The 25,906-nt window shown below is 41.0% G+C and overlaps 2 protein-coding genes across 3 annotated transcripts in view; one reads left to right on the top strand and one right to left on the bottom strand.

The window, feature by feature from the left end:
• The window catches only part of gpr174 (G protein-coupled receptor 174), a 99,678-nt gene that overhangs the window by 61,662 nt on the left and 12,110 nt on the right, over positions 1-25,906 (top strand). The gene's annotated exons all lie outside the window — the stretch shown is intronic.
• LOC308075975 (uncharacterized protein) lies at positions 7,256-22,395 on the bottom strand. 2 transcript variants are annotated; one of them, XM_080416023.1, is made up of 8 exons: positions 22,090-22,395; positions 15,942-16,105; positions 15,367-15,572; positions 14,190-14,222; positions 13,414-13,486; positions 12,836-12,991; positions 8,260-9,320; positions 7,256-7,834 (listed from the first exon to the last, which is right to left on the bottom strand). In XM_080416023.1, the coding sequence occupies exons 1-7, from the start codon at positions 22,308-22,310 to the stop codon at positions 8,305-8,307; spliced, it is 1,869 nt and encodes a 622-aa protein (XP_080272149.1). In that variant the 5' UTR covers positions 22,311-22,395; the 3' UTR covers positions 7,256-7,834; positions 8,260-8,304. The 2 variants fall into 2 exon arrangements, with proteins under 2 accessions (XP_080272149.1, XP_080272148.1); XM_080416022.1 differs by having other exon boundaries at positions 7,256-9,320.

Here is a 25,906-nt window from a genome sequence, read left to right as displayed (position 1 = left end):
TACTAATATAGACTGAAGTAATTAAAGCGGGTCATGATTGGAATTGTAAACAGCTGAAATCAATAATATATCAGGTATTCTGATATTAACCTGTGGGCCGCATTAAGTGAAGGTGGGGGCCGCATGTGGCCCCCGAGCCGCCAGTTGCCAATGTATGGAATAGAATAAAAACCAGAGGTTTTTGATGCCTTTAATTCTATTCTATGAACTGTGTCGCCCTCTAGTGGACAAACTCTACTCTCGTCTACTCTAGGTATATTATTTATAACTATGACGCTGACTCAACAAACACTATTTATGGATATTTAGTCCATTTAATCATTTTAGAAAGAGCATCATCATCATAAGATGATGATTTGTATTGTTAATTCCTCCTCCACTCATTAGTTTGTTAGTTTGTTGCTGCATAAAGCAGCTGCTAGCTGCTAGCTGCTAACTAGCCGCTACATAAACAGACATACGTCACACGTGACGTCAGCAATACGTTGTCATGTCAAACGTCGAACGTAACGCTGCGCGGTTAGCTATGAGGACTACATTTTGAGGAACTACATTTCCACCCACCATGGGTGGTTAGAAGAACTACAATTGACTACTACTACATTTCCCATACTACACTACACCACGAGTAGCTAGAAGAACTACATTATAAAGAACTACATTTCCCGTACTACACTACACCACGGGTAGCTAGGAGAACTACATAATAAATAACTACATTTCCCATACTACACCACGGGTAACTAGAAGAACTACATTTCCCACACTACACTACACCACGGGTAGCTAGAAGAACTACATTATAAAGAACTACATTTCCCAGAGACCAAGTGTCATGCTTCACGTAGAACGCCCTCGTGAACACTGCCGTTTTCTCTTCAAAATAAAACACGTGACGTGTCAAGCCTCACACACAACGCAACGTGCGCACTTCCGGTCTTTTTTCAAAATACAGCAGTTTCTATTCTTAAATACTCTGTTCTACGAGTAGCTCACAATGCGTCTCATTGTGAGCTTGTAGATTTATTCATGTAGAATCTGGTGTCGTGCTGCTTTCATCACGTTTTTAATGTTTTATAAACAGTGATTTATTGACGACTTCCATTTATATGTACTCATTTTTTCCACATGAGGGCGACAAAGGCCGATGAATATAGACAGATGAACGGAGTCAATGTTTGCAAAGTGATTACAGTCAGTTGGTTAGTTAGTTAGTTAGTTAGTTAGTTAGTTAGTTAGTTAGTTTATAGTTAGTGTATAGTTAGTTAGTTAGTTATTTAGTTAGTTAGTTAGTTTATACTATAGTTAGGGAGCAACACTGGTATAGCTAGACTACCACTATAAACAGTAAATATACTGTATATTATTATTTACTCATTACATTCACTGTTGTGATAGTACAAACAGTATATAGACTGTATACTATTATTGACTCGTTATATTAAATGTCCCATCTCTGAAAGACAACACAAGTTACTGGTGTGACGGTTCCCTATATTAGGTTATATGTCGTGTAGTTGCTATATGTATTTCACCTTCATATGTTTCACTTAGGTTATGTGGTTATGAGTTGTGTTTGCTTTGCCTTTCTAATTGTTGTTTCTATAGAGCATCGCAGTTCCCGCCCACTTCCTGGTTTTTCCTGGTGCCGGAAGAAAAAACTCAATGCATTTTTCCATTGACATTTCCAAAAATATTTATATCTATTAATTTAAGCCTCGAATCAAGCCATCATGACATGACATGAATCATGACCATAAAACGTTTTTTTCTGTGATTTTTTTTTATTTTATATTTAATTATATGATATACTATATTTAATAAATACCCTTTGTTTTGCCGTTTTCAACAAAAAAAAATCACAGAATCAAACGTTTTATGGTCATGATTCATGTCATGTCATGATGGCTTGATTCGAGGCTTAAATTAATAGATATAAATATTTCTGGAAATGTCAATGGAAAAATGCATTGAGTTTTTTCTTCCGGCACCAGGAAAAAACAGGAAGTGGGCGGGAACTGCGATGCTCTATTTGGTTCCTAGGACTTGGGGAGCAGAGTGATGCAGGTCATCAGGCTAATTGGCGTGCACCTGGGCCCGGGTGCCCACGCCCCTATAAAAAGCCTGCTCCACATTCTTTTGACAGATTCTTTTGTACTGCACCTCCCTGACCGGCACTCCTTCCAACATTTATGTTAATAAATACAACACTCGCACCCACACTACACCATCCACTCATCCAGACACGCATTACATTACTGACTACTGATTTCCACACCTCATCTGTTTATTTCTAGTTTGTTTGATTTGTGTTTTGACCATTAATAAACACAAAAGTTACTTTTTACACTGCGTCTCTCTTGCTCCAAGCTAACAACACCTGTGGAAAACTCACGTGTTCGGTGTAGATAGAGAATTCATTCACTTGTGTTTTATACAGTCTGCTCTTCACCAGCCTAATAAACACTGATAACTTTACTCATAACCATTAGTAATGGAGTAAAAGTACAATATTTGCCTCTGAGATGTAGTGGAGTAGAAGTAAAAGTATTGGAAATTGAAAATACTCAAGTAAAGTACAAATACCTAAAAAAAAAGTACAGTACTTGGTGACCTGGTGACCCCAGATTGACTGAGAATGAGGCTGGACGGTCACTGCCATTGACACCGGGAGCTCCCAGCAGAGGAGGAAAGTACCGGCGAGCTAGCCATGATGTATGGAGGATGCAGATGAGTGGAGACACCGCTGGAGGAGTCATCTGAGGATGAACTAAAGAGAGAGAGAGGGGCTCTATCTCTCTAGCCATGGGTTCCACAGTTTGACCCTGGACTCACTTCACTTACACAACTGATGAAGACAAGTAGAAGACGGCTCAAAGTAGGAACCTTGTTTTACATCAGTGGTTTTCAACCAGTGGTCCTTGAGGGGTTTTCCAGGTGGTCCCCAGCTAAATGATGGAGAGTTGGTAACCAAATGGACCCTTATAGATCTTTAACTCTTGAGAGCGTAAAATGAAACGCTCTCAAGAGATACATTATTGTTAAACATCTGCATTACTTAATTAAATAATAGTTATTTTGATTGTTTTGGCCTGTTATCTCTCCTATTGGTACCAACATCAATACAGCATGGATGGAATTGTGGACAAAATCTTATCCAACAACGACAAAATATTCTAAGTCTTGGGTCTGAGAGTCTAAATCTAAATCAAACGGTGGTTCCGTGGCTCAAATGCCGAACAAATAATGGACCTTGATATGAAACCACCGTTTTATATTATTTCTGCTGCTGCTGCTTGTGTTGTATGCTGTGTTTTTATACTAATGTGATTCAAGCTGTTGTGCTATTGCTGTCATTTTGGGACCCAGTCACTGGGTGGCAATGACACATGTTCAGTGACTGTTTCTGACCAACATTTAAAACTGCTTCATTTAGCCTGCCCTTTTTAATGTGTAGAGACCTTTTCACATTTGGTTGATTGATTGATTGATTGATTGATGTACTTTATTTAGTAAGACATGAGAACAACAGCACATGGAAGTACAAATTCACGATACAAGGTCTACTAAACTGGAAGACTCATTAAGCACTGAGCTTGTTGTCTCCGCCAGGCCGAAAGGCATGGCGAGAGAGTATGTTTTACCCCCTGTCCGTCCGTCCGTCCGTCCGTCCGTCCTGTCTGTCCGTTAGCAGCTAATCTCCGGCACCGTTGGCCCGGTCGCTCCGAAACTGTGCACAGACACACTCCCTGGATGCCAATTCAGACCCTCTGCCCCAACCTTTTCACATGGGCCTGTTATAGCGCTACAGGGAGGCCGATTTGTGCAAAACCCATTTTTGAGCGGTGTAGCCGCTCCTATAAGTGGGTTTGGGACCGTCGTGAAAAGACCGTCGTGAAAATTTGTCTTTCGCTGTACTGTGATTGGCTGACTCTATTCACACCCTTTGCTCAGTACTGTGATTGGCTAGCGAGACGCATGATGAAACTAGAAAAAGTGCTCCTCGGAGCACAGGTCTCCGCCAGGTCAGGTAGGTTATTGTGGCCTCCTGGTGGCGCTATAATAGGCCAATGTTTAAAGGGTACCATTTGTTCTTAGGCCTTGCACGGCAATCGGACACTGCATTCATGGTTTGAGGCATTTTGTGCAACATTTTTTTTTGCTAAATTAGACCTGCTGGTGGCGCTATAACAGGCCAATGTTAAAAGGGTGGCATTTGTTCCTCAACATAGAGTGAATGTGCGTGCAAAGTTTGACCGCAATCGGACGGTGCGTTCATGATTTGCGGAATTTTGTTCAAAACAAGCCACTACTGCAAACTTTAGATGTCAATCTTAGCCAATGAGGATGGAATATGAAAAATCAAACACATCCGACTTGATCACATGACTATGGAGATCATGTGTACCGATTTGCGTGAAATTTGGATAAAATCGGAAGGAGTAATATAAAGAAATGTGTTTTACATAAGTCGGCCTCCTGGTGGCGCTATAAAAGGCAGATGGGAAAAATGCAGGGCAAAGGTTTTTCCTTGACCTCTAGGGAGTGCGCATACAAAGTTTTACACAGATCGGTGCAGTTATAGGTAAAAACATGAATCGGCCTGTTATAGCGCCACCATGAGGCTGATTTGAACATTTTCAAGTGGCATTTCTTCCTCGACATAGTGGAAATACGCGTGCAAAATTTCACCGAAATTGCATGCTGTGTTCATGATTTGAGGCATTTTGTTGAAAATGGAGCACTCCTGCAAACTTTGGAAGCCATTTTTAGCCAATCAGGATGGAATATGAAAAATCTGAAAGACAAGTTTTGTTTAATGACTAGAGATACTGTGTACCGATTTGCGAGATTTTTGGACAAAATCTGTAGGAGTACTGTCAAAAAATATGTATTGCACAAATCGGCCTCCTGGTGGCGCTATAAAAGGCCCATGTGAAAAATTTGGGGCAGAAGTTCGGAATTGGCATCCAGGGAGTGTGTGTGCACAGTTTCGCTGCGATCAAGCCAACGGTGGCGGAGATTAGCTGGTGACAGACGGACGGACGGACGGACGGACGGACGGACACACGGACGGAGGGTAAAACATACTCTCTCGCCATGCCTTTCGGCCTGGCGGAGACAATTAATAACCTATAAATAGCACCACGCACTTAAAAAAAAATACTTTTTTTTAAGTGAGCTTCCATCACTGTGATGACCACTGTTGTTGCTAAATAACACCGCTCACTTCACACTGGGTGTGATTTTTTTTAAATTACTCCTACAGATTTTATTCAAACGTCATGCAAATCGGTACACAGTCATGTGACCAACCCGGATCTGTCAGATTTCCCATAGTCCATCCTCATTGGCTAAGGTTGGCTTCCAAAGTTTGCAGGATTGGTCCGTTTTGAACAAAAGCCTCAAACTGTGACCTACATATTATCCAATGTGAGAGATGACACGTTGTGGGCGTGTAGATCTGCTTTTTTCCAAAAAATTATTACAAAATGTGAAAAACGTGGAATGTTTTTGCAAACATTTTTTAGACCACAAATGTTATATGATGGTCCCTGGCACTAACCTCGTGGTTGGACATGGACATACAGTCAGTGGAAAAAGCATTCAAATGTTTTACTTTAGTAAAAGTATCAATACTAGAAATACTCTGTTACAAGTAAAAATGATACAAATGAGTAAAGTACAAAAATATTGGTATGTAAATGTACTTAAAGTACCAAAACTAGAAAGTAGGCTACTCATTATGCAGAATGTCCCATTTCACAAGTTGTCAAATGTATGACATCTTTTGAAATGATCTGTGAGCTTGTAGATCGGCTATTTTCGAATGGACGAAATGTATATAGGGGTGAAGTGGCTAGTGTAAGTTTTGTAATAATAATCGAAATCTACAAAGTAACAAGTAACTGAAGTTGTCAAATAAAAAAAGGTAGGCCTACTGCGCACATAACAGGCCTTCACATAATGTACATAGACCTACTGTAGTGTGCACAGAACACTATAACTAGCCAGGTTAACATTAGCCTAGTACTGTAGTAGTTCAGGTGACACCTTGTCAAAGCAATAACTATACAGAAAAAAAGCAACACATCACATACTGTGGCAACACGATCGCATCGTCCGTCACCAGCGTCATGGCTGAACTTCAACCTGGTTTTTGCACTTTCTCCATTACAACCCGTACATCTACATAAACGTTCAGGTTTCAAATATAAAGTGCTTACCCCATGGCCATGGATGTTACAATTATATAAGGGCCGTCAGAAGTACCCGTGTCTTCCGTATTGTTCAATGAAAAGCATTCTAATTCGATCAGTGGCCTCTTTCTCCGAATTTTCTCCATGCTTTCAACTAAGTGACCCTGGGAGGTGCATTGCACTCTGATACATTGTAACTGTATGAAGAAATGGCCGGAATGAACGGATACTGTTGAGGAACCGTACATAATTATAACGTCCGTGGCCATGAGGTAAGTACTTTATATTTGAAATCTGAACGTTTATGTAGATGTAGGGCCGTAAATGGAGAAAGTGAAAACACCAGGTTGAAGTTCATCCATGACGGTCGTGACAGACGATCGTCGTAAGATCAATAGTATATCCATTGTCAAACAAACCAAAACTTGCCGCAGGACGCGCGCGCGCGCGCGCAAACACAAACACACACACAAGATTCTACAGCCCGAAGGGACAGACATGGGTTTGATTGGTTGTTGTTGGTTGTCAGGGCAATATCAGAACCAATCGGTGGACGGCCAACCAATGACAACGCGTTCCGGACCCTTTTTTAGCAAACCCGCCCCCTTTTTCCCACACACAGACCATTCTTTACCAAACCGGCCCCTTTTTCACCATAGCCACGCCCACCTATATAGCCTTTGAGGAGTGCACGCCCAGATTCCAATCATTCCACAAAGCTGTGTGTAGGAGTTTGGTTGTCCCAAACTCAAAAAGGATATTTATCAGTTACCTCCTGATTCATGACAGAAATAAAGGCATTGACAGCTATTATCCCATGTAAAACTCTCCACTGTATAAAATACTAGAATTCAACCCCCAAAGAAGTGGTTCTCAAATCTTTTCATGTCAAGGACCCCCACAATTACATGTATTTAGCCGCAGACCCACATCTCAAAATGTTTTGTTCCAGGGACCCCCAGAAGCAAAGATTTTAGTTACAAATGATCGCTTAAAAAAAATTAATATATATATATATTCAAAGATTTGCACACGGCACGAGCTATGAGCTTGTATATCTGCTATTTTTGAATAGCCAAAGTATAAAATATGGTTAAAGGGGTTAAAATGATTGGGACGCTTTGACTAATTTAGCTCGGGACCCCCTGGACCCCGGGGGTCCCCGGACCCCACTTTGAGAACCAATGCCCCAAAGGATGTATACAAACAAGTAGTAATTATACTGATGAAGAAATAATTTACAAAATAGGACGATAGTCCCTGTGTTTTATTAAGACATAGGTTGTGAAGTACAGATGTTATGAACACATGCACCTTAACGTTACTGAACACACACCTACATCAGTTTCTGCCCAACAGTGACGATATACATGATTCAATCTTTTGCATTCCACGCATATCAAATTTTCTTTGTATTTATTTCCTTGCTTGTTGTTTAAATGTTATCAACAAGGTTTTTCAAATGGATTTGGAAACTTTTTCTGGCAATATATTGGTCAAAACATCAGCAATCGGTGGTCTAGGACTCTGCAAAAGTAAATTTAGTAGGACACACGGTTATTGTTCAAAATCTACATATCGCATCGTGGCCTCTGTATCGTGGTACGTATCGATCGTGAGGTTGTAGGCGATACCTAGCCCTGGTCCAGAGCATTAGTGAGTTCTCTCTAACGCCCTGCCAGGCACTGGGCTCTGCGCTTGTACAAGGAATTCCACTGCCCTGCGAGGGCTCCAACAGTAGTGAAAATAAACAAAACCATTTCGCTACACACCTAAACAAAGGCTGTTTTGTGTTGTTGAAAGTCTGTTCTCGGAGGTGGGAAGCCTCTCAGCACCCCACCTTCTCTGTAAAATACACTTTTTGTCCAGAAAAGAAAATATTTCACCGGAAGGAATAAATGTTTTTGGTTGCTCCACAGTGCAACTACAGATCTGGTCAATGGAATTTTTGTATTGACCTGACCAGATTTTTCCTTTTCCTTGTACAAGCGCAGAGCCCAGCGCCTGGCAGGGCGTTAGAGAGAACACACTAACGCTCTGGACCAGGGCTAGGCGATACCGAGCCCTAACGCACCCGTCACCAACCCCCCCTTTGAGGTGTGCATCAGCCTTCCCCTAAAAGCTCAGCCCCACCAGTATGAATGATCATGTGCCTCTTCAGGTAAGACTGTTTACTAAATCTTTTTTTGCACACGGCACAGGGCAGGGACTTCTCCCCCGTGTGAATCATCATGTGCTTCTTCAGGTCGCTCCACTGACAACAGCCCTGGTTGCACACGGTGCAGTGGAAGGTGTAGTCCCCCGTGTGGATCATCATGTGCAGCTTCAGGTTGAGTTTTTTGGGGAACCTCTTATTGCACACGGTGCACTGAAAGGGCTTCTCTCCCGTGTGGATCCTCACGTGCGATTTGAGCGCGCCGCTCACCTGAAACCCTCTGCCGCACACTTTACAGGTAAAGGGATTCTCCCCTGTGTGAGCCCTCGTGTGTCGGTCCAGGAATCCCTTTGTAAAAAAACCTTTCCCACAAATCTCACAGATAAAGGTGAAGGGCTTCACGCCCGTATGAGTCATCATGTGCGTCGTTAGTCTATTCCTAGCTATGCAGCCTTTGCCACACACCGTACAAGTGAAGGGTTTTTCCCCTGTATGAGTCATCATGTGTGTTTTTAGTCCACTCCTGTCTACACAGCCTTTGCCACAGACTGTACAAGTAAAGGGGTATTTCCCTGTGTGAATGATCGCGTGCTTCCTCAGATTTCCCCTTGCATTAAACACTCTGTTACAAACTGTACAAGTGAAGCTTTTCTTCTCGTCGGCATCTTCTCTCTTGTCTGCGAGTAATGTCACCATTGGCCCATCTGGTCCCTGGAGTAGCTTTCCCCGTTCCCCTTTGTTCTGTGGAGGTTCTGGTTCCTCCTGGACCGGACTGGGTCTTCTCTCCTGCCGTTCCCCTTTGTTCTGTGGAGGTTCTGGTTCCTCCTCCTGGACCAGACTGGGGCTTCTCTCCTGCCGTTCCTCTTTGTTCTGTGGAGGTTCTGGTTCCTCCTGTACCGAACTGGGGCTTCTCTCCTGCAATTCAGGTGCAACCTCCTCTTTAGACACGGGACGGTGCGGGACATCTAGGCAAAAAAGAGATACAAAACCATTAAATGTTTGAACATAGAATTTTTTCCATGCAGTGTTTTACTCTTTTGTACATGTGGTCGTCAGGAGAACTTACCACTGTAAACAAATGCTCCATTTCTAAAACAGGGTACAGTCGGTGCCTGGATTTTTAACCATTTTTTAACCTTTTTCAAGTAGTCACAAAATATTTTCAGTGATCACCGTCCTCAAGGTGATCCCCTCATTACACACATAGAGGTCTCGTACAATCGGGGGAAAAAAATTAAAAACATTAGGTAATCCGCTCCATAGTTGCAGCCAGTTGAAAATAGTCAAAAATACATATTTTAGAAAGAAAGTACACAAGAGCCGAGATACAGGCTTTTGAAGTTAACCAGGAAGTGGATTGGAGTCTAAATCTTCGAAAAATGATATCTCCTGGTGCTGTGAAGAAAATAAATAAATAAAATAAAATATTTGTTTTATTAATTTTTTTATTTTTTTCCCCCAAAAACGGTCATAACCGTTTTTGGCACTCAATGTGTTAAGGTGACGCTCCACCAAACAGACTACTTCAGAACACAACAGACTGGCAGTCTGTTGGCAAAAGTTGGCATTTAGTTCAGCACAAACTGTCGGCCGAGGTGCACATTGTTGTGCTAATGCCTTAGAGCTGGCAGCACTGGCCTGCAAGATCCTGCCAGTGTTGCCAGGTTAACAAACTACTGGTTTAGAAGGCATTTGAAATACCTTAAAAGAATATCTCCATCTACCTACCTACCTACCTACCTACATATAAAATGCCCACAAAAAGTTCAGAAACTTAACTTCGGTCGATTATTGCTCCCCTTCAATAATACCAATTGGTATTGTGTTTTATATATATGTTTAGCGTTGATTAGTCACCTTTACAGCTTGTAAGAATCGGGCATTCGTGGAATGAGCAACACAGCTAAATGTGTGGGTAGCGCCCCCAAAATCCCCCAATATGCTTCTGTTGATAATCACTCTAGTTTTGAGCGACCTGTCAGCCCACACCTGCTGAGAGGTGTGTGACTGGCACAGGTGTGTGACTGGCACCTGAACATGGGTTCTGCAACTCTGTTGAGTTTGTGTTGATGCTCCAAGCAGTAACACTGCCCCCATGGAAAGATGTCACGTTTGTCCCTTCAGGATAAGGCCCATGCAATAAGGCAAGTGGAAGCTGGTGTTCTGTTATGCAGAGTGGCAGCATTATTTGGTGTCCTGAAGGGACAAACGTGACATCTTTCCATGGGGGCAGTGTTGCTGCTTGGAGCGTCAACACAAACTCAACAAAGTTGCTGAACCCCTGCTCAGGTACTACCAGTCACACACCTGTGCCAGTCACACACCTGTCTGTGCCAGTCACACACCTGTGCCAGTCACACACCTGTCTGTGCCAGTCACACACCTGTGCCAGTCACACACCTGCCCGCAGGCCGCTCATAACAAGAGCGATTACCAGCAGAAGCATATTGGGGGATTTTGGCAAATTTTTGGGGGGCGCTACCTACACGTTTAGCTGTGTTGCTCATTCCACGAATGCCCGATCCTTACAAGATATATATATGAATCAGGGGGGTCCCCAGATGACAGTGAAGTCACAATTTAAGGACTTTTAAGATATTTTTAATACCTCAAGAAAGAAAAGAAAAAATACCATTACTGCATCAAAACTTATCGACAAATTATAATATAAAAACATTGGCCAAATTGTCAAATAATATAAGACAGAGGTACTATTTTTTTTTGTAGCCGATCTACAAGCAAGGCGTTGTGAGCTTATAGATCGGCTATTTAAAAAAAAAAACCGAGCTCGTAGATCTGCTATTTTCACAATATGTTATCTGTGGCATAGATATATATAAGAAAGGCTAGATGGCTCAAGGGGGCGTCGCAAGCGTTGAGCGGTTGCGGTTAGGGTGACCACCTCCAGACAGGTCCATTGAGGGACAGATTAACCCGTTTCGCGGGACATCGCGGGACGCATGCACGCGCGCGCAGCGCGCGTGCATGCGGACCACTCACGCGCGCGCGCGAAGCGCGCGCGCGAAATTTTTTTGCGGTTCTGGGCGGATTGGGTTCGTTTTTTTCGCGGTTCTGGGCGGATTGGGTTCGTTTTTTTTCCAGTTTTTGGTTTCTTTACTTTGGTTTTAGGGTTAGGATTAGATATAAGAGGGTATTGCAAGTTAACTTAAAAATGTAATGATTTTTTTTTTTTTTTATAAAATAAAAATCTTTTTTTTTTTTTTTTTCCATAACTTTGATTTTCGGGACATTGCCCTGCTTGTGCGGGACGCGGGACAGAGGGTCCAATTTCGGGACTGTCCCGCGAATTTCGGGACGGGTGGTCACCCTAGTTGCGGTTGAGCTACGCAAGCGTAGCTCAACCGCGGCCATCTTGCGACAGTCATTCATAACATTATGTCTATGGTGCATGTACTATTGAAATAACCATAGCGTGCTCAATTTTCCTCCGATTTTCAAACGTTTTGGTGTGTTGTAAACACCAAAAGATGTAGTTATGATATTGCATACTTATAATTATAATCATGGATTTTATATGAAAATAACATTAACACATTGGGTGCCAAAACCGTATATATACGGTTTTGGCCATACTAACGTTGAGTGCCAAAACCGTATATATACGGTTTTCCTTCACAGCAACAGGAAATATCACTCCTACAAGATTTAGACTCCAATCCACCTCCTGGTTAACTTATGACTTCAAAAACCTGTATCTCGGCTCCTGTGTACTTTTTTTTTTTACAATGTTAATTTAACTATTTTCAACTGGCTGCAACTATGGAACGGATTACAGAATGTTTTAAATTTTTTCCCCCCGATTGTACGAGACCTGTATGTGTGTAATGAGGGGATCACCGTGAGGACGGTGATCACTGAAAATATTTTGTGACTACTTGAAAAAGGTTCAAAATTTAAAATAAATCCTGGCACTCAAAGTATAATATTTTAACAAACCTCTGGCACCCAATGTGTTAAATATGCAGTATCATAACTACATCTTTGGTGTTTACAACACACCAAACCGTTTGAAAATCGGATGAAAATTTACACGCTATGGTTATTTCAATAGTACATGTACCGTAGACATAATGTTATGAATGAGCGAGCTGACTGTCGCAAGATGGCCGCCATGTGGCAACGTCGTACTCCATTGGCCAGCAGCGCGGGTGAGTCATCTAGTGTTTATATATATCTATGATCTGTGGAACAGAGTCAAACAAAATAAATGCCTCAACTCCTATATTCCAAGTGCTTCTCAGGGTGGGAGGTCCCCTGTTCAAATATGATTGTTTTGGGGGGTCCCCAGTTTACACAAAAGATGCTTTAGAAAGTGGCAATGAGATGCAAAAAAGCACAATAAAACAACGTCTAACAGGATTGTGAGTGATATCTTTCAAATGATAGCTAGATATTATGATATATTACTGAAAGGTTGATAAGATGATGAGACAAAAAGGAAAGAAAGCATGAAACTTACTAAGATCCAGGTGGTCTTCAATTTCAACAATTTCAAAAAGTTCCTGATTAATAGAAATGGTCCTGGCAGGCACTGGAGAACTCATCTTCACCTGCAGGCTGGACTCAACAGACTGAGAACTCATCTTCACCTGCAGGCTGGACTCAACAGACTGGTCTGGAGATAAGGAATAGAATAAAGACTTCAATAATTACTTTGGAGTAAATAAACCTCTGTCGTCTTTTACAAAGGTACTAGTGGAGTTATGTTGCAAGGCTACAAGATAGAAGATACACATCTTCTATGTCAGACAGACAGACAGAAAGAGACGTCTGAATCAATCTCAGAACCTTCACCTAAGCATAAGCAATTGAATGTAAACAACACTAGGCATAACACAATGATTGCAGCACAGTAGAACAATAATATGACTAGGAACGATGCCTCACGGATGAGCCGGTGTGGAGACATAACGCTAACACAGCTAAAGCTAAAGTAAGCAGTTAAGTGTGGGATTAGCAAGAAAGTGGGTAAAATACGGAAAGCGTTAAAAGAATAAAGATAATAAATCAAATTAAATAATAAAACCAAGCACATACCAAGACTGTGCGACTTGATGTCTGGTTCCAACCCGGTGGCTTGCATCGGTTCAACAGAGGCTGGTTCCTGGGGCTACACGCAACGTGAAATCAAAACATCACAATTATTGTCATTATGATTTGCTACAACACAGACCCTTATCCTAAAAGCCAGTGTGCTGACAACACTGAGGCTGCATAGTGCAGTGTTGATTTTGAGAGCAAACTTTGATTTAGTTTTAGTCATAGTCTTTTGAACAAAATTTAGTTTAGTTTTAGTCATATTTTAATCATCTGAAATGTTTTAATTTTTGTCTAGTTTTAGCTGTCTTAATATTTTAAGATTATGGTCGACTAAATGTACAGTTGATTTAGTCGACTAAAATGTATTTTGCCGGTGCCTTGATGGCGTCTTAATGGCTTGGATTGGATTTTACACTTGGTTGCATGCTGACTTATAGTATACAAGTGCAAGTAGTGAAATGTTCTTGGGAACCTGTTCCGCAGAACAGTAACATAACAATATAACACAAGATAATAGTAAATAAATTAAAAATAATAATAATAATAAATGTAATAATACTGGATGAGATATGAAATAAAGATAGGTAGAGCAGTATTTATGATAAAGCTCTTAAAGACATATATCTTATTAGCAGCATTGTCAACAATGTGCAAAAGCAGACGCATAATTTAGCCTACACCGTGAATATATAAACTAATAAAAAAACATACGAGATGCAAAATGAAAATATAATTAGCATTGGGCTACAACATCTTTTAGATAGGCTACTCACCTCAGTGAAACCTAGCCCGGAAACCAGACGAATCTGCCAGTGCAAAAGAAACAAAACAAGATTTGACATGAAAATGACTGCATGTGTTTTAAAAACAGGTCAGCATCGTTTATGTCCACAAGAGGGCGCTCATCGCCAAATTATTGTCAAGAAAAACAGTGCACTACCACCGTATTTATTTTCTGTCCTCTGACAAATTTAAAATAGGGTAGTTTCAGCATCATGTTCAATGTACATGTTACATTTAGCGCAAACAATGTATTATACTCTACAGCCTTTAGACTACTGAAAACCAAAGGTCAAATCATAGTTACTGGGCTGAATAGATAGATGACATTAAATGGATAAAATTTTTTCCTATTGATTAGTCGCCCCATGGAGACTTGAATTCATGGATATTTGTTTTATTTTTGTTCCATTCCTAAGCCAATAATCTGATGACCAACATCGAAATTAAATATTTCCACCAGATTGTGATTGTCCATACACATTTCTTCTTCTTTTGAAATATTTTCAGGACATAGTAATGATAACCCACCTATCTCCCAGACTCCCTCCCCTGTCAGAGTTGAGAGTTTGAATGAATGTAGAATTATGTGCAGCATGTCATTTGCATACAGATGTGAGGGGACTTCATTTAATTGACTACATTCATTTTTTTTATATAGATTTTTTTTATTTTAAACCAAAAGTCCTCTCTCTCCAGTGTGCCAGTGATTAGCCTCCCCTGTGCCAATGTTGGCACCCGTGCCTATTCTGCCTAAGGTTGCCTACCCCTGAATCACAAGCTTAAATGTGAACTTTGAAGTACCCGTTAGCCTACACATGCTAATAATCACTCTATAGGGCACCCGAGTACATTATTCATTATGAAGTATAGGAGTTTCATTGTTTAATGCCACTTTAACCCATTAAGACCTGGAATGCATCTGTGTCATTTTTTTTATTTGAACTAAAAAGCATTATTTTACACTTTGGCTTTAAATCATGAAAATGTGATTTGAGTTAAAAATGTTTGCTTTAAAAAACATAAGATTTGCACACATTTTCACGATTTTTTGAAAAGTGCCACGCTGTGAGCTTGTATATCTGCTATTTTTGAATAGGCCAAAAACAATCTAAAATGACACAGATGCGTTCCCGGTCTTAAAGGGTTCATGGGTTAAAACAATCTTACCTCAGTGATACTTGGCCGTGTGGAGGTTGATGTGGTAGAAGCAGGACTTGGCGGCTTTGGACATATTCTTTTTAAAGTCCTCTGCGTTTTGGATGGCATCACTCGGGCCTTTTTAGCCGAACATTCAGACGATGAACCATGGCTAGATGGTGGCGATGCCGAGGCAGCCGCCGCCGCTGCTGGATTCGAACCGGTGTTGGAAGATTCTGCGAGAGAAATAAGCAACCAGGTCTATGAAAACAAGCCCCATAATTATTAAATAATTATTATTATTATTTTTTTAAATTGTTACACTTACTCATTTTGTTCTGTTTTACTGTGCTTAATATAGTAGGTTTAAAACCCTCATACCATGCAAATGTTTTGTTTCTCACCATTATATGTACACAGAGATAAAGGGGGAAAAAGCAAAAACAAAAGGGAATACAAATGTACCTCTGTAACCATGCACTTACAATTTTCCCTAATAAAAATATTAAACAAAAAAAATGTATATACAGTACTTGAGTGCATGTAATCAGTTACTTTCCACCCACTGTGAAGACCCCTGGGAATAAAGAATAAAAGACTCAAACCATGGCTAGACGATGACGATGATGATGATGGCGATGATCCCGAGGCGGCCGAAACCGACGCTGCGGGCTGGAATCCAGCAGCAGCCGGTGTAACCGGACCGGTGTAACCGGACCTCTTCTCGTCCTCTTCCCATCTCCTGAAGGCCGGCAGAGCGCCCTCTAACCTGATTGATTGATTGAATACTTTATTTAGAAAAGACATGGAAACAGTACATGGAAGTGCAGTTCACAATACAAGGTCCTCTAAACTGGATCGCTCATAAAAGCACTTGGCTTATTTAAAATGAGATCCCCACGCACTCACATGATGACATTTAAGAGACAGACAGATATACACTACTATGCAGAACGTCATACAATCAGCTTACAGGTTACTGGTATGAAAAACAAGAAATATGTACAATAAACAGTTCAGGGGGGGGGGGGGGGTAGGTTAAGACTTTGACAGGGGCCAGTTTGGAATTGCAGCCTCCTGAAGTTTTTTTTAGGGCACTTTTGAAAGTGAGTAGGGTTTTACACTCCTTTACTCCTTTAGGTAGGGGCATTCTACATTTTTGCTGCATAGCATGAGAACGAGTTCATTCCCTTGTTTGTGCCAAATCTGGGTTGGACATGATCAGCGGAGCTGCCTCTGGTGTTGCGATCGTGGACTTCATTTACGTTTTTGAAGTATTTTGACAGGTACATGGGTATCCCAATGTTGAGGTGTATCCAGTGGTGGAAAGTAACTAAGTACATTTACTTAAGTACTGTACTCAAGTAGAATTTTGAGGTATTTGTACTTTACTTGAGTATGTCCAATTTCCAATAGTTTTACTTCTACTCCACTACATCTCAGAGGCAAATATTGTATTTTTACTCCACTACAATTATTTAAAACTTTAGTTACTAGTTACTTTTCAGATATAAATTATGATACTATAAAACACACATTAACCACTTTAGCCCTATTTTATACATAGACTCTACAAGCTCACGATGCGACGCGTTGTGAGCTTGTAGATCTGCTATTTTCAAACATTTTAGTGCTTTTACTTATGGTATTTTAAGTACATTTTGATGCCAATACTTTTGTGCTTTTAATAAAGTAAATTTAGAATTCTGGACTTTTACTTGTAGCAGAGTATTTCTGTATTGTAGTATTGATACTTTTACTTAAGTAAAGAATTTGAGTACTTTTTCCACCACTGGGTGTATCTTGTAGACCAGGCCCATTGCAAGTTGCTGTACTCTGTCCTCAAGCAGAATGAACCTACCTCTTGATCTAGCAGTAGAATACAACTCTCGTAGACGTATTTATGATTCTGACGTTTTCAATCTACGAGTGTTGTAGGGTTGATCCCCCATGGACACATGGACTTTCAGCACTATAGCCCGTAGACACTCCAAACATGTACAAATTGAAAAAGAAAAGTGCTTACCCCAACGCCCCAAATGTTAACTCTTTCTACGCGGTAGTAGTGCAATGTAATAATCCATATCTTTCAATAAAGAAGTGTTTTAATCCCATCTGTGGCCGAAAGCCATTTTTTCACCCTCGTTTACTTCTTGTTTACTTTGAGTGTAGTTCCGGGTTTCACCGGATGCGCCCCGTCACTACCGACCATTGAGAACTTCCGGCAGAATCAGCCACAGACGGAATTAAAACACTGCTTTATTGAAAGATATGGATGATTACATTGCACTACTACCCCGTAGAAAGAGTTAACATTTCGGGCGTTGGGGTAAGAACTTCAATTTGGACATGTTTGGAGAGTCTACGGGCTATAATGCTGGAAGTCCCTGTGTCCATGGGGGATCAACCCTACAACTCTCGTAGATTGAAAACGTCAGAATCATAAATACATCTACGAGAGTTGTATTCTACAGCTAATCTAGCCCTGGTTCAGAGCGTTAGTGAGTTCCCTCTAACGCCCTGGAAGACCCTGGGCACTGCGCTTGTACAAGGAATTCCACTGCCCTGCGAGGGCTCCAACAGTAGTGAAAATAAACAAAACCATTTCGCTACTCACCGAGACAAAGGCTGTCTCGTGAGTTGTGTTGTTGAAAGTCTATTCTCGGAGGTGGGAAGCCTCTCAGCACCCCACCTACTCTGTAAAATACACTTTTTGGGCAGAAAATAAAATATGTCCGTGAGACGGAAATTATTTTTATTTACTCCACTGCGCCCTCTACAGATCTGGAGGATTTGAACTTACCATTAAACAAATCTGTAGAGGGCACTGTGGAGTAAATAAAAATAATTTCCGTCTCGGGGACATATTTTATTTTCTGCCCAAAAAGTGTATTTTACAGAGTAGCCTAGGTGGGGTGCTGAGAGGCTTCCCACCTCCGAGAATAGACTTTCAACAACACAAAACAGCCTTTGTTTCGGTGGGTAGCAAAATGGTTTTGTTTATTTTCACTACTGTGGGAGCCCTGGCAGGGCAGTGGAATTCCTTGTACAAGCGCAGAGCCCAGGTAGTCCGGTCTGTTAGCAAAACATTTTGGACACGGCTGACAAAAGCGCCAAATTTTTTCTACATGCTCTCCATCACCATACGTTTCATTTTGGATGGGGAGCCACGTCATCAAGATGGCAGAAGGCGGCCATCTTGGATTTCAAAGATGGCCACCATGTAATAACTAAAAGTGCCAATATCTCGGCTTCCAAGCCACTTAGAAGGTTAATCTTGGTGTCAAAATTACATTTTCTGTGTCAAGGAATGCATTTAAGCTATTGTGAATATCACTTGATTTTTGTTTGTACCAAGATCAAATAAATATGTTCATTCTAGCAATGCATATTTAAATCATTTTAATCTTGGTTAGTGGTAGGACACATTGAAAACTGGATAACCTGCATAAAGTGAATTATTAGCTTCACTTTCTAGAATAAAACATATTAAAATGATCTGTCACATGGACAACTGCAAAGATGTGTGCAATTCCAGTGTGCCTTCTTTCATGAGCACCTTGCACCACAACCACTTGGCCAGTTTAATGCAGGCTTTTGACGCCATCGGTAGAATGCTCCACACAGGAAGCCAGTAGAATGCTCCACACAGGAAGCCAGACCTGGTTGTCGACATCCAATGTCCATCCCCTCCTTCTGGACTAGGTGTCGGCTGCTGGGCCAGTTCAGACTAGGCCCAGATCCCAGACTGGTAGACAACTCACGTCACATGCTGCAGCAGTGAATCTTGAGTTGGTGGAATGTATTCCAAACTTCCATCATTTTGTTCTTCTGGCCGAAGCACTCTCAAGGTAAGTAAGTAGGATGCGGGAGTTTATCCCTGTTACAATGCGCATAGACCCCTCAGAGATTGATTGCTGAGGTGGAGTCAAAGTACCACACCTACCATCAGCTCCCAGTACTTACTGCAAGACTTGCTGCACCCAGGCCGTGCTACTTATATGGTGAGTTGATGGTGCCCGGGATCGAACCCATGACCATGACCAGTTTAAGGCCTGGGTGACGACAGGGTATGAATTCCAAGCCAATCATACTGGCTTCTTCCCTTCCCCGCAGAATGCTTATGTGTCACAGCCTGTGTAAAAGTGGAAGATTGGAAGTGCTGTAAACTTTGGCCAGAGCATGGCAGATGGTATTTATGAAGATAGGTGTAGGTCTTGCCAGTGCCAAAAGCGACCCAGATGTCTGTAGATAGATACTTTGGCATGAAACTTGGTGATGAGGATAACGACAACATCTGTATGGATACATACATGAGTACCAAGCAGGTAGAACAGCCTTGATCCAGGGCATCAAGCAGGTGAATCCGTATCCTGGTGTCGGCTTCTTCATGGTTACATGGCAGCATGGAGTGGCTGGTGTCTGTGCTGACCACTGTGATGCCAGATGTAATGAAGACCAGCTTGCCCTCTGGCCAGGCAGTTAATGCAATCTTTCCGGAGAATAAAGTAAAGAGCTCCTGCTTGTTCATAGGGTCACACAAGAAATCAGACCAATTCCCCGGCAGCTTGTCCTTTCACAGCCACCTTCCGTCGTATACCTTGCCTCTTCTGACATATTTCCCAGCCGTAGTTTCCCTCTGTCAGACAGAGAGGGAGCGCATGGATGGTTTTCATGCTTAAAGAAGGTGCTCATCTCTCTGTGTTGCATGGCTATATATAATCACATATATAATCAGGAGAAGTGTGCCACCACCACATCATCCTTCCACATTGAGATCTGCCCTGTCTGCTTGGTCTTGGTGTTGGGCATCTGAAGAGAGGCAGTGAGTTCTATGTTGTGCATAATCTAGCCGAGGCATACAAAGTTGTGTAGATATACATTACATTGCAGTCATTTAGCAGACGCTTTTATCCAAAGCGATATATTGCCAGAATTAACCAAATGTCCAAATCATGGCAGAAATAGTCACTTGCTGATATTCCCAATAGCTTTAATGAATTCCTTGACCCCAAAAACATATATTTTGACACCAAGATTGACCTTCTAAGTGGCTTGGAAACCGAGATAAAATCTGGTCTTAAGCAACCAGACTAAGGGTCTTCCAGGGCGTTAGAAGGAACTCACTAACGCTCTGAACCAGGGCTTCAGCTAATCTTGATCAGGCTGTCACATTTAACACAGAATGAACCTACCTCTTGATCAGGCTGTCACATTTAACACAGATTGAACCTACCTCTTGATCAGGCTGTCACATTTAACACAGAATGAACCTACCTCTTGATCAGGCTGTCACATTTAACACAGAATGAACCTACTTCTTGATCAGGCTGTCACATTTAACACAGAATGAACCTACCTCTTGATCAGGCTGTCACATTTAACACAGAATGAACCTACCTCTTGATCAGGCTGTCACATTCAACACAGAATGAACCTACCTCTTGATCAGGCTGTCACATTTAACACAGAATGAACCTACCTCTTGATCAGGCTGTCACATTCAACACAGAATGAACCTACCTCTTGATCAGGCTGTCACATTTAACACAGAATGAACCTACCTCTTGATCAGGCTGTCACATTTAACACAGAATGAACCTACCTCTTGATCAGGCTGTCACATCTAACACAGAATGAACCTACCTCTTGATCAGGCTGTCACATTTAACACAGAATGAACCTACCTCTTGATCAGGCTGTCACATTTAACAGAGATTGAACCTACCTCTTGATCAGGCTGTCACATTTAACACAGAATGAACCTACCTCTTGATCAGGCTGTCACATTTAACACAGAATGAACCTACCTCTTGATCAGGCTGTCACATTTAACACAGAATGAACCTACCTCTTGATCAGGCTGTCACATTTAACACAGAATGAACCTACCTCTTGATCAGGCTGTCACATTTAACACAGATTGAACCTACCTCTTGATCAGGCTGTCACATTTAACACAGAATGAACCTACCTCTTGATCAGGCTGTCACATTTAACACAGAATGAACCTACCTCTTGATCAGGCTGTCACATCTAACACAGAATGAACCTACCTCTTGATCAGGCTGTCACATTTAACACAGAATGAACCTACCTCTTGATCAGGCTGTCACATTTAACACAGAAAGAACCTACCTCTTGATCAGGCTGTCACATTTAACACAGAATGAACCTACCTCTTGATCAGGCTGTCACATTTAACACAGAAAGAACCTACCTCTTGATCAGGCTGTCACATTTAACACAGAATGAACCTACCTCTTGATCAGGCTGTCACATTTAACACAGAATGAACCTACCTCTTGATCAGGCTGTCACATCTAACACAGAATGAACCTACCTCTTGATCAGGCTGTCACATTTAACACAGAATGAACCTACCTCTTGATCAGGCTGTCACATTTAACAGAGATTGAACCTACCTCTTGATCAGGCTGTCACATTTAACACAGAATGAACCTACCTCTTGATCAGGCTGTCACATCTAACACAGAAAGAACCTACCTCTTGATCAGGCTGTCACATCTAACACAGAATGAACCTACCTCTTGATCAGGCTGTCACATTTAACACAGAATGAACCTACCTCTTGATCAGGCTGTCACATTTAACACAGAATGAACCTACCTCTTGATCAGGCTGTCACATCTAACACAGAATGAACCTACCTCTTGATCAGGCTGTCACATTTAACACAGAATGAACCTACCTCTTGATCAGGCTGTCACATCTAACACAGAATGAACCTACCTCTTGATCAGGCTGTCACATTTAACACAGGAGCGGAAGGATCTGTCCAGGCGGTTGGTCAGAGTCAGGCCCAGGGCGCGGAGTCTCTCGAAGATGTTTTTCTCCCCGTTTGACTCCGTTTTACTCGTTTTCTCAAAGACTAACTTGGAGTGAGTGATTTTACCACTGTCGTTCCTCAAGCGGTCGTTGCAGAAACGACAATAATCGTTGATTAAAGCCATTTCTCTGTGTCTCTGTTCTTTATAATAATAATAATAATCATTAATAATCAACCGTTCTTCTCTTAAGTCTTCTTTTACGCGCCGAGTCCACCAGGCTGGCTTTGTTTACAACTTCACTTCACTTCCGGCGCTTGTGTGTGACGTAGCAGCGCAGTGTTGCCAGATTGTGTGACAGAAATAAGCAACCAAGTCTATGAAAACACTTTAAACCTATCTATCTATCTAGCCTATCTAGCCTATCTATCTATCTATCTATCTATCTATCTATCTATCTATCTATCTATCTATCTATCTATCTATCTATCTATCTATCTATCTATCTACCAAGCTCACAACGCGTCGCATCTCTGAGCTTGTAGATCGGCTATTTAAAAAATGAATACATCTTAAAATAAAATGTGGATTATTTGGAATATGTTTTGATCTAACACAGATCTGGTAGCCTAGGCCTACGGACTATGCTCCCTGGCACTAAACATTGTCAGATGGGGGGTTAGGGGTCCAATCCATCCATGACATGAAGATATTTGAGTATCTCCGGTTTAAACAATAATTTAAAAAATGTGGAAGCAAGCCTAAATAATCAACTACACTTAAGAAACAAGCCTAAATAATCAACTACACTTTAGAAACAAGCCTAAATAATCAACTACACTTTAGAAACAAGCCCAAATAAACAACTGCACTTTAGAAACAACCCCAAATAAATAAACTACACTTTAGAAACAAGCCCAAAAGAAAAATGCAACTACCAATACAGAAAAACAAGCCCAAAAAGGTCCCTTATAGTAAGCAGACCTGGCAACACTGGGTACGTTACGTAGCAGGCTGCAGTGTGGACGCCGCAAGGCGTATTACTGCCCTCTACTGGCCTGGTTGTGGATTATTGATGGCTTGTTTTTCTGTAAAGTTGCTTGTTTGATTATAATTGCGGGTTTCAGGTTTTTAGGACTTGTTTCTAAAGTGTTGGGCTTGTTTCTAAAGTGTAGTTGTTTATGTGGGCTTGTTTCTAAATTGTAGTTGTTTTAGGCTTGTTTCTAAAGTGTAGTTGTTTATTTGGGTTTGTTTCTTCCAAATAAACAACTAAACTTTAGAAACAAGGCCAAATAATACAATATAACTTATACAATCTGTATGGTAGAGTATGTTAATACATTACAATATAACTTATACAATCTGTATGGTAGATAATACAATATAACTTATACAATCTGTATGGTAGAGTATGTTAATACAATATAACTTATACAATCTGTATGGTAGAGTATGTTAATACAATATAATTTATACAATCTGTATGGTAGAGTATGTTAATACAATATAACTTACAATCTGTATGGTAGAGTATGTTATTACAATATAACTTACAATCTGTGTGGTAGAGTATGTTAATACAATATAACTTATACAATCTGTATGGTAGAGTATGTTAATACAATATAACTTATACAATCTGTATGGTAGAGTATGTTAATACAATATAACTTATACAATCTGTGTGGTAGAGTATGTTAATACAATATAACTTATACAATCTGTGTGGTAGAGTATGTTAATACAATATAACTTATACAATCTGTATGGTAGAGTATGTTAATACAAAATAACAAGACTTTTAGATCCTGTGTCTAGGTTGGACACGACCTTTGTTACAATCCTGTTTCTGGTTTGACACAAAGTTTGACCTGAGGTTAAAATGTCAGCACTTGTGTAGGAGACCGGGGTTCAAATCCGGGGTGGAACAGAACAGGGAAGTTACAAAGTGCAGCTCTCCAGCCCTGAATGCTTGTACTGAAACATATTTCATTGGATTTGCCTCATGCCTTTAACCCATTTAGACCTTAGCCGATTTAAATAGAATGCCTTCTAAATCCTAACAGTTTTCTGAAAAAGTTTTTCAGAAAACTGTTAGGATTTAGAAGGTAATTTATGTTGCTATGGCTAAAATCTAAAATGACACATGATGCTTTCCCGGACTGGATGGGATCCTCACTTTCAAAAACAAGCAGCCTAATAAATTGTTTCAGATGTCTTTTTCTTTTCTTTACTGTTGTTTGTTTAGACAAGTGTTTGGCACTATTGTAATTGATCTTGAATCGTGGAAACGCTCGCACAACCATCAAAAAATACTTGTTCAAGCGCTTTCCACAGTTTCCTCAATCATGAAACTTGCTTACAATTATATTTAACATAATATTAATCCTAGTTCTTCCCCTGCAGATAGCTCTTTACACACACAAACACACACACACACACACACACACACACACACACACACACACACACACACACACACACACACACACACACACACACACTGTGTGTGTGTGTGTGTGTGTGTGTGTGTGTGTGTGTGTGTGTGTGTGTGTGTGTGTGTGTGTGTGTGTGTGTGTGTGTGTGTGTGCGTAAGTTACGCACACACACACACACACACACACACACACACACACACACACACACACACACACACGTGTCTGTGGGTTCATTGCGGTTTCTTCCTCTTTCACTTCTCTCCACCGTTGCCACTGTGTACACCATGTTACTTCTGAGGTACTTCTGTGGTCAAATGAACTTCCATGTCACATGACCTCTGCCCAATGACCCTTCGTTCCTCTCGCTGGATCAGATGAGCTCTCTCACACGATGCCTCATTCCTCTCCCTGCATCACACTGGAAGGATGATCGGCACCGACTTCTATAGGAGTTCAGGTAGGTTTCGATGTTTGAATTCCGTTGGTAGAGATTAGAGAAATGTTTTCACGGTGCTCTGAAAATCATCCTGGAAACGACGTTTTTTTGTGACTTTTCTGCATTATTATTATCTTGGACATTTGACCAGATATATGGATGTACAGTGTTACTAGAGGCATGACTTAAAGAGGTGGTGCCATGGTTTAGCACTTTTTCTGTTTTTCATGTGTCTATGAGGTTGATAGAACTTCATTAAGCCCCCTGGTGGTGTTTTTATGGTGTTTCATGTCTTCTCTGACTATTTTGAGTTTCTACCTGGAGGCTGAAACCTTGAGGGTCAATAGAAAAACAGCCCTTTAGTGACGTAGTAAAAATATACCCTCCCCCTCATTATCATAACACAACAGGTGTGGGCATGAGGAGGAGGAGGGACTAGGACAGGTGGGTGGTGCTAAGGTGGTGGAGGAGGTGCTAAGGTGAGAACCAGGTATACTTTATGAACTGAAGGCGTGTCCACATAAAAACATAATTTTAACCATTTCTGTACACTTTTTTGAAAAAAATCTTCCTCCTAGTATAACCATAATACCGGATGATTATGTTTTAGGGGGGGGGGGGGAATCACTGAAAATCATGGCACCTACAGATTTGTAAAGTAACTAAGTACATTTACTCAAGTACTGTACTTAAGTACAATTTTGAGGTATTTTTTTACTTTACTGGAGTATTTCCAGTTTTCAGTACTTTTACTTCTACTCCACTACATCTCAAAGGCAAATATTGTACTTTTACTCCACTACAATTATTTGAAAAGTTTAGTTACTTTCTTTTCTTTTTCTTCTTACTTTGCGAATATAAATTATTATATTATAAAACATACATTAACCCCTTTAGCCCTGTTTTAT

The sequence above is a fragment of the Gymnoscopelus braueri genome (genome assembly GCF_963280865.1).
Source record: "Gymnoscopelus braueri genome assembly, chromosome: 20".
In the NCBI taxonomy this organism is placed as follows: Eukaryota; Metazoa; Chordata; class Actinopteri; order Myctophiformes; family Myctophidae; genus Gymnoscopelus; species Gymnoscopelus braueri.
This window is presented reverse-complemented; position numbering and strand designations above follow the sequence as displayed.